This window comes from Psittacula echo (genome assembly GCF_963264785.1).
Source record: "Psittacula echo genome assembly, contig: SCAFFOLD_142, whole genome shotgun sequence".
In the NCBI taxonomy this organism is placed as follows: domain Eukaryota; kingdom Metazoa; phylum Chordata; class Aves; order Psittaciformes; family Psittacidae; genus Psittacula; species Psittacula echo.
This window is the reverse complement of record NW_027664194.1, coordinates 54311-64495: the sequence shown is the minus strand read 5'-3', so window position 1 is coordinate 64495 and position 10185 is coordinate 54311. Positions and strand designations below refer to the sequence as shown.

The window sequence follows — 10185 nt, the reverse complement described above, 5'->3', positions numbered from 1 at the left end:
AACCTCCCACATATAGGGGTCAGAATGGGGTGAACCCACCCATATAGGGGGTCAGGATGGGGGTGAACCCCCCATATAGGGGTCAGAATGGGGGTGAACCTCCCCCATATAGGGGTCAGAATGGGGTGAACCCACCCATATAGGGGTAGAATGGGGGTGAAACCCACCCCATATAGGGGTCAGGATGGGGGGTGAACCCCCCATATAGGGGTCAGAATGGGGGGTGAACCCCACCCATATAGGGGTCAGAATGGGGGTGAACCCCACCCATATAGGGGTCAGGATTGGGGGTGAACCCCCCATATAGGGGTCAGGAATGGGGGTGAACCTCCCCATATAGGGGTCAGAATGGGGGTGAACCCACCCATATAGGGGGTCAGGAATGGGGGTGAACCCACCCATATAGGGGTCAGGATGGGGGTGAACCCCCATATAGGGGTCAGAATGGGGGTGAACCCACCCATATAGGGGTCAGAATGGGGGTGAACCCACCCCATATAGGGGTCAGGACATGGGGGTGAACCCCCCATATAGGGGTCAGGATGGGGGTGAACCTCCCCATATAGGGGTCAGAATGGGGTGAACCCACCCATATAGGGGTAGAATGGGGTGAACCCACCCATATAGGGGGTCAGGATGGGGGTGAACCCCCATATAGGGGGTCAGAATGGGGGTGAACCCAACCCCATATAGGGGGTCAGAATGGGGGTGAACCCACCCATATAGGGGTCAGGATTGGGTGAACCCCCCCATATAGGGGGTCAGAATGGGGTGAACCTCCCCCATATAGGGGGTCAGAATGGGGTGAACCCCACCCATATAGGGGGTCAGGATGGGGGTGAACCCCCCATATAGGGGGTCAGAATGGGGTGAACCTCCCCATATAGGGGGTCAGAATGGGGTGAACCCACCCATATAGGGGGTCAGAATGGGGTGAACCCACCCATATAGGGGTCAGGATGGGGTGAACCCACCATATAGGGGGTCAGGATGGGGGTGAACCCACCATATAGGGGTCAGGGATGGGGGTCCCCCCCCTCACCTCCCCATAGGGTCCCACTCCAGGGGTCAGGATGGGGTGAACCCACCATATAGGGGTCAGGATGGGGGTCCCCCCCTCACCTCCCCATAGGGTCCCACTCCATATGGGGGTACAGGCGGAAGGGCAGCGGCATGGGGACATCATCCAGGAGCTGGTACTGCATCAGGGTCACCTATAGAGGAGGGGGCAATAAAGGGGTCCTATAGGGCTCTAATGGGGTGAACCCCCCCATATAGGTTCTGAATGGAATGTCCCACCTCTATAGGGCTGTAATGGGGTGAACCATTTGGGGTTCAAATGGGGGGTGAACCCTCCCTATATAGGCTCTGAATGGGATGAGCCCCTCCTATAGGGCCATAATGGACTGTACCACACAGGACCATAACGGGGGGGGGGTTACCTCTCCCTGGGGGGGGGACACCCGCAGCACCCGCTGAGCCTCGAACTCCTCCAGGTTGACGCAGGGGTGGAAGGAGACGTCGTCCACACGGACCTGGGTGCCATAGCCTGGGGTATGGGATGGGGGCTATGGGGGCTATGGGGGCTAGGGGGGCTATGGGGGCTATGGGGGCTATGGGGGCTAGGGGGGCTATGGGGCTATGGGGGCTATGGGGGCTATGGGGCTATGGGGGCTATGGGGCTATGGGGGGTATGGGGCTATGGGGGCTATGGGGGTTATGGGGCTATGGGGGTTATGGGGGCTATGGGGCATATGGGGGCTATGGGAGTTATGGGGCTATGGGGGGTATGGGGGTTATGGGGGCTATGGGGCTATGGGGCGTATGGGGGCTATGGGAGTTATGGGGCTATGGGGTCTATGGGGGTTATGGGGCTATGGGGGGTATGAGGGTTATGGGGGCTATGGGGCTATGGGGCGTATGGGGGCTATGGGGGCTATGGGGGGCTATGGGGGTTATGTGGCTATGGGGGGTATGAGGGTTATGGGGGCTATGGGGCTATGGGGGCTATGGGGGTTATGGGGGGTATGGGGGTTATGGGGGCTATGGGGCTATGGGGGGTATGGGGGCTATGGGGGTTATGGGGCTATGGGGGCTATGGGGCTATGGGGCTATGGGGGTTATGGGGGCTATGGGGGCTATGGGGCTATGGGGGCTATGGGGGCTATGGGGCTATGGGGGTTATGGGGCTATGGGGGGTATGGGGGCTATGGGGGTATGGGGGTATGGGGGCTATGGGGGGTATGGGGCTATGGGGGCTATGGGGGGTATGGGGGCTATGGGGGTTATGGGGGCTATGGGGGCTATGGGGCTATGGGGGCTATGGGGGCTATGGGGCTATGGGGGTTATGGGGCTATGGGGGGTATGGGGGCTATGGGGGCTATGGGGCTATGGGGGCTATGGGGGGTATGGGGGCTATGGGGGTATGGGGGCTATGGGGGGTATGGGGCTATGGGGGCTATGGGGGGTATGGGGGCTATGGGGGCTATGGGGCTATGGGGGGTATGGGGCTATGGGGGCTATGGGGGTATGGGGGCTATGGGGGGTATGGGGCTACGGGGGCTATGGGGGTATGGGGGCTATGGAGGGTATGGGGCTATGGGGGCTATGGGGGGTATGGGGGCTATGGGGGCTATGGGGGGTATGGGGGCTATGGGGGCTATGGGGGGTATGGGGCTATGGGGGCTATGGGGGGTATGGGGCTATGGGGGCTATGGGGGGTATGGGGGCTATGGGGGCTATGGGGCGTATGGGGGGTATGGGGCTATGGGGGGTATGGGGGTTATGGGGGCTATGGGGCTATGGGGCGTATGGGGGCTATGGGAGTTATGGGGCTATGGGGTCTATGGGGGTTATGGGGCTATGGGGGGTATGAGGGTTATGGGGGCTATGGGGCTATGGGGCGTATGGGGGCTATGGGGGCTATGGGGGGCTATGGGGGTTATGTGGCTATGGGGGGTATGAGGGTTATGGGGGCTATGGGGCTATGGGGGCTATGGGGGTTATGGGGGGTATGGGGGTTATGGGGGCTATGGGGCTATGGGGGGTATGGGGGCTATGGGGGTTATGGGGCTATGGGGGCTATGGGGCTATGGGGCTATGGGGGTTATGGGGGCTATGGGGGCTATGGGGCTATGGGGGCTATGGGGGCTATGGGGCTATGGGGGTTATGGGGCTATGGGGGGTATGGGGGCTATGGGGGCTATGGGGGTATGGGGGTATGGGGGCTATGGGGGGTATGGGGCTATGGGGGCTATGGGGGGTATGGGGGCTATGGGGGTTATGGGGGCTATGGGGGCTATGGGGCTATGGGGGCTATGGGGGCTATGGGGCTATGGGGGTTATGGGGCTATGGGGGGTATGGGGGCTATGGGGGCTATGGGGCTATGGGGGCTATGGGGGGTATGGGGGCTATGGGGGTATGGGGGCTATGGGGGGTATGGGGCTATGGGGGCTATGGGGGGTATGGGGGCTATGGGGGCTATGGGGCTATGGGGGGTATGGGGCTATGGGGGCTATGGGGGTATGGGGGCTATGGGGGGTATGGGGCTACGGGGGCTATGGGGGTATGGGGGCTATGGAGGGTATGGGGCTATGGGGGCTATGGGGGGTATGGGGGCTATGGGGGGTATGGGGGCTATGGGGGCTATGGGGGGTATGGGGCTATGGGGGCTATGGGGGGTATGGGGCTATGGGGGCTATGGGGGGTATGGGGGCTATGGGGGCTATGGGGCGTATGGGGGGTATGGGGGGTATGGGGCTATGGGGGCTATGGGGGCTATGGGGCTACGGGGGCTATGGGGGGTATGGGGCTATGGGGGCTATGGGGGGTATGGGGGCTATGGGGGCTATGGGGCGTATGGGGGCTATGGGGGGTATGGGGCTATGGGGGGTATGGGGGCTATGGGGGTTATGGGGCTATGGGGGCTATGGGGCTATGTGGGGCAATGGGATGGGTGCTATGAATGCAGGGAGGGACGGGAATGACGCTGGGAGTGAAAGGAAGGGAACAGGGAGGGCACTGGGAAGGGGATGAGGGATCCTGGGGGTTACTGGGAGTGAATGGAAGGGAATAAGGGGGGTAATGGGGGTCAATGGGGGGGTAATGGGGGGGTAATGGGGATCAATGGGGGGTTAATGGGGGGGTAATGGGGGTCAATGGGGGGGTAATGGGGGGTCAATGGGGCGGTAATGGGGGTCAATGGGGGGTTAATGGGGCGGTAATGGGGGTCAATGGGGGGGTAATGGGGGGTCAATGGGGGGGTAATGGGGGGTCAATGGGGCGGTAATGGGGGTCAATGGGGGGTAATGGGGGTCAATGGGGGGGTAATGGGGGGTCAATGGGGGGGTAATGGGGGGTCAAGGGGGGGGTAATGGGGGTCAATGGGGGGGTAATGGGGGGTCAATGGGGGGGTAATGGGGGTCAATGGGGTGGTAATGGGGGGTCAATGGGGGGGTAATGGGGGTCAATGGGGGGTTAATGGGGGTCAATGGGGGAGTAATGGGGGTCAATGGGGGGTCAATGGGGGGTCAATGGGAGGGTAATGGGGGTCAATGGGGGGGTAATGGGGGGTCAATGGGGGGGTAATGGGGGTCAATGGGGGGTAATGGGGGTCAATGGGGGGGTAATGGGGGGTCAAGGGGGGGGTAATGGGGGTCAATGGGGGTGTAATGGAGGTCAATGGGGGGTAATGGGGGTCAATGGGGGGGTAATGGGGGTCAATGGGGGGGTAATGGGGGTCAATGGGGGGGTCTCACCCCTTAACTCCGCTTTTCCCACGCAGAATTCCTCACTCAGCCCAAGGCGCAGCTCTGGGGGGTCAATGGAGGTGAATGGGGGCACCCATAGGTGATGGGGGGGTACCCATAGGTGATGGGGGGCACCCATAGGTGATGGGGGGGCACCCATAGGTGATGGGGGGGCACCCATAGGTGATGGGGGGGTACCCATAGGTGATGGGGGGCACCCATAGGTGATGGGGGGGTACCCATAGGTGATGGGGGGCACCCATAGGTGATGGGGGGGTACCCATAGGTGATGGGGGGCACCCATAGGTGATGGGGGGCACCCATAGGCGATGGGGGGGCACCCATAGGTGATGGGGGGGTACCCATAGGTGATGGGGGGGCACCCATAGGTGATGGCGGGCACCCATAGGTGATGGGGGGGTACCCATAGGTGATGGGGGGGCACCCATAGGTGATGGGGGGCACCCATAGGCGATGGGGGGGCACCCATAGGTGATGGGGGGGTACCCATAGGTGATGGGGGGGTACCCACAGGTGATGGGGGGGTATCCATAGGCGATGGGGGGGCACCCATAGGCGATGGAGGGGCACCCATAGGTGATGGGGGGGTACCCATAGGTGATGGGGGGCACCCATAGGTGATGGGGGGGCACCCATAGGTGATGGGGGGGCACCCATAGGTGATGGCGGGCACCCATAGGTGATGGGGGGGTACCCATAGGGGACCCCCCCCAAACTCACCTCTGCAGTTGGGGATGTAGCACTTGAGGCGCATCTCACCCTGAACATCCACCTTAAGCGGGGTACCCTGGGGGGGGGAGGCAAAATTGGGGTGAAACCCCCCTATTTAGGGTCAGAATGGGGTGTCCCCCCCCATATAGGGTCAAAATAGAGGGGGGACACCCCCATATAGGGTTAAAACGGGGGGAACCCCCCCCATATAGGGCCGCAATGGGGTATCCCCCCCCATAGAGGCCCATAATGGGTTGTCCCAGCCATTGTGCCAGCAGGGACTGAACCATTGGGGGTCAGCATGGGGGGGAGCCGGACCCACGTTGGCCCCCAGCACCACCGTCAGCCGCTCGACCACGTCCACGAAGAGCTCGTCCCCCTGGGGGGGGCACAAAAGGGGGGGTCAGGGGCGATCCCTGATGGGGATGCACTGGGATGGGGTTGGGATGCATTGGGATGGGATTGGGATGCATTGGGATGCATTGGGATGCATTGGGATACATTGGGATGCACTGGGATACATTGGGATGCATTGGGATACATTGGGATGCACTGGGATACATTGGGATGCATTGGGATACATTGGGATGCACTGGGATACATTGGGATGCATTGGGATACATTGGGATGCACTGGGATACATTGGGATGCATTGGGATGCACTGGGATGCATTGGGATGCACTGGGATACATTGGGATGCACTGGGATGCACTGGGATGCATTGGGATGGGATTGGGATGCACTGGGATACATTGGCATGCACTGGGATGGGATTGGGATACATTGGGATGCACTGGGATACATTGGGATGCATTGGGATACATTGGGATGCACTGGGATACATTGGGATGCATTGGGATGCATTGGGATGCATTGGGATGCACTGGGATGCACTGGGATACATTGGGATGCACTGGGATGCACTGGGATACATTGGGATACATTGGGATGCACTGGGATACATTGGGATACATTGGGATACATTGGGATGCACTGGGATACATTGGGATGCATTGGGATGCACTGGGATACATTGGGATACATTGGGATGCATTGGGATGCACTGGGATGCATTGGGATGCACTGGGATACATTGGGATACATTGGGATGCACTGGGATGCATTGGGATGCATTGGGATGCACTGGGATACATTGGGATGCATTGGGATGCACTGGGATGCATTGGGATGCACTGGGATACATTGGGATACATTGGGATGCATTGGGATGCACTGGGATGCATTGGGATGCACTGGGATACATTGGGATACATTGGGATGCACTGGGATGCATTGGGATGCACTGGGATACATTGGGATACATTGGGATGCATTGGGATGCACTGGGATGCATGATATGGGGGGGGTCGGTACCCACCTGCTCCCCCCGGGGCGCCCCCAGGGGCCGCGTGGCGGCGGAGCCCGGAGCCACCTTCGAGCGCTGCGTGTCCGCCCCGAACTGCAACGGGAGGGGGCGCTCGAGAGGCCGCGAGACCGGATGGGGATGGGATGGGGATGGGATGGGGATGGGATGGGGATGGGATGGGGATGGGATGGGGATGGGGATGGGGATGGGGATGGGGATGGGATGGGGATGGGGATGGGGATGGGATGGGGATGGGGATGGGATGGGAACGGGATGGGGCTGGGAGGGACTGCGGGGGTACTTGGGGGTCACAGGGATGTACAGGGATGCACTGGGATGGTACTGGGGGATACTGGGAAAGCACTGGGATGTACTGGGAGGTACTGGGGGGGTCCTTGGGATGCGTTGGAGGCAGCCCTGGGCCCTCACCAGCCCAATGGAGCCCAGGTCCAGGAGGCTGAAGGGGGGGGGGCTGAGGGGGGGGCTCTGGGTGAGGCTGCGCAGCACCTCCGGGGCCGTGCTCTGGATGTAACCAAAGTCCTGGGGGGGGGGGGGGGGGTGTCAGCCCAAAGAGGGGGCCCCAACACCCCCCATAGGGGAACATGGACCCAACTCCCCCTAAGTGCCCCCAAACCGCGTTTAAACCCCCCCAAACCCCCTTTAAACGCCCCCAAATCCCCTTTAAACGCCCCCAAACCCCCTTTAAACGCCCCCAAACTCCGTTTAAACCCCCCCAAACCCCCTTTAAACGCCCCCAAACCCCCTTTAAACGCCCCCAAACCCCCTTTAAACGCCCCCAAACTCCGTTTAAACGCCCCCAAACCCCTTTTAAACGCTCCCAAACCCCTTTAAACGCCCCCAAACGCGCTTAAACGCCCCCAAACCCCTTTTAAACGCTCCCAAACCCCCCTTAAACGCCCCCAAACCCCCTTTAAACGCTCCCAAACCCCCCTTAAACGCCCCCAAACCCCCTTTAAACGCCCCCAAACCCCTTTTAAACGCCCCCAAACGCCCTTTAAACGCCCCCAAACCCCCTTAAACGCCCCCAAACCCCCTTAAACGCCCCCAAACCCCCTTTAAACGCCCCCAAACCCCCTTTAAACGCCCCCAAACCCCGTTTAAACCCCCCCAAACCCCCTTTAAACGCCCCCAACCCCCGCTGCTGTGGTTCCCCCCCCACCAGCATCTCCTCCAGCAGCTCGGAGACCAGCGCGAAGCTCCCCCCCACGCTCTTCTCGCTCAGGGGCCCGCAGAAGTCCCTCAGCAGCGCCACCAACCTGGGGCGGGGGGGGTCCTGAGGCACGGGACGGGGCGAAAGCAGCCCCAAAAGGGCCCCAAATAGCCCCCAACGCCCCCAAAACGCCTTCAGATGCCCCCAAACGCTCATGAACACCCCCAAAACGGCCCCAAACGCCCCCAAATACCCACAAACACCTCCAAAACGGCCCCAAATGCCCCCAAAACGCCCCCAAACACCCCAAAACGGCCCCAAAATGCCTCCAAACGCCCCAAAACGGCCCCAAAACGTCCGCAAACGCCCCCAAACGCCCAAAACCGCCCCCAAAACGGCTTCAGATGCCCCCAAACGCCCCCAAACGCCCATCAACCCCCCCAGAACGGCCCCAAACGCCCCCGGGGGCACCTATTGAGGAACTCGACCAGGGTGAACGGGGACGCCTCGGCCGTGGTGGTGGCCACGAAGTAGAGCCCCGAGTGGCGCACGTGGACGAAGTGGAGCCCCCCATGGGCCTGGGGGGGCAATGGGAGTCAATGGGAGTCAAGGGCGGCACTGCCGCCTTGTGGCCATCAGGGCGAACAGCACCCTGGGCCCATGGAAGTCAATGGGGCACCCATTGCTCCCCATGGGAGTCAATGGGAGTCAATGCGGACACTGCCGCCTTGTGGCCATCAGGGCGAACAGCACCCTGGGCCCATGGAAGTCAATGGGGCACCCATTGCTCCCCATGGGAGTCAATGGGAGTCAATGCGGACACTGCCGCCTTGTGGCCGTCAGGGCGAACAGCACCCTGGGCCCATGGAAGTCAATGGGGCTCCCATTGCTCCCCGTGGGAGTCAATGGCGACACTGCCGCCTTGTGGCCGTCAGGGCGAACAGCACCCTGGGCCCAGTGAAGTCAATGAGGCTCCCATTGCTCCCCGTTGTCCCCCATTGCCCCATAGCTCCCCCATTACCCCCCATGGTACCATGAACACGGGGGCCTGGTCCCCCGGCAGCGCGGTGACGCCGCGGTAGAAGACATCGGCCACGTCGGTGATGGGGTCCGAGGGGTCCCCACGGACTATGGGGAGGTCAAGGAGAAATGGGGGGGGCAGAGGGGGGACCCCATAATGTGAGGAGCCTATAATGGGTGGGATAAGACCATATATAGGGGCACAAGGGGGAAGACATCCCTATATAGGGTCAGAATGGGGGAGACATCTCCTTATATAGGGTCGTAATAGGGGTGAACCCCCCCATATAGGGCCATAATAGAGATGAACCCCCCCATATAGGGTTATAATGGGGAGACCCCCCCACATAGGCTCAGAATGGGGGTGAACCCCCCCCATATAGGGCCATAATAGGGGTGTCCCGCCACATAGAAGGCCATAATAGCGGTGTTCCCCCATATATAGGCCCAGAATGGGGGTGAGTCCCCCCATATAGGGCCATGATAGGGGTGTCCCCCCCATATAAGGCCATAATAGGGTTGAATCCCCCCCATATAGGCTCAGAATGGGGGTGAACCTCCCATATAGGCTTATAATAGGGGGTTCCCCCCCATATAGGCCCAGAATGGGGGTGAATCCCCCCATATGGGGCCATAATAAGGGTGTCCCCCCCCATATAGGGCCAGAATAGAGATGAACCCCCCCATAAAGGGCCATAATAGGGGTGTCCCCCCCCCCCATATCCATATACACATAATGGGGTGAACCCCCCACATAGGCTCAGAATGGTAGCGCCCGCCCATCCACGGGCTGTACCACCTCTGTTTAAGGCGGGGGGGGGAAGGATACAATCCCTATGGAGCAACCGGTCTCCCTTAGACGAGAGGATGAAGAGCTGGGACAGCATCGTCCTATGGGGGACACACACACACAATGGGGGTCAATGGGGCGCCCCATAGATCCCTATTACCCCCCCATAGATCCCTATTACCCCCCCATAGATCCCTACTACCCCCCATAGCACCATGAACGCCCCCCATAGACCATTAGCACCCCCCAAGCGCCTTATTCCCGCCCCCCCCATGCACCCCCTCACCCGGACCCCCCCTGATCCCCATTGCCCCCCAGCTCCATCCCAGTGTCCCCCCCATAAAGGGCCGCGGCC

The 10185-nt window shown here is 61.0% G+C and overlaps 1 protein-coding gene across 1 annotated transcript; it reads right to left on the bottom strand.

The window, feature by feature from the left end:
• Positions 1–1122: 1122 nt before the first annotated feature.
• On the bottom strand, positions 1123–9927 carry AP4M1 (adaptor related protein complex 4 subunit mu 1; the record flags this gene model as incomplete). Its single annotated transcript, XM_080639931.1, has 11 exons — positions 1123–1214; positions 1443–1549; positions 4760–4813; positions 5492–5558; positions 5805–5861; positions 6862–6942; positions 7279–7389; positions 8030–8126; positions 8492–8598; positions 9054–9148; positions 9870–9927. Coding segments are annotated over 11 exons (926 nt in total), but the record flags the coding sequence as incomplete, so codon positions are not given.
• Between the last annotated feature and the right edge of the window lie 258 nt (positions 9928–10185).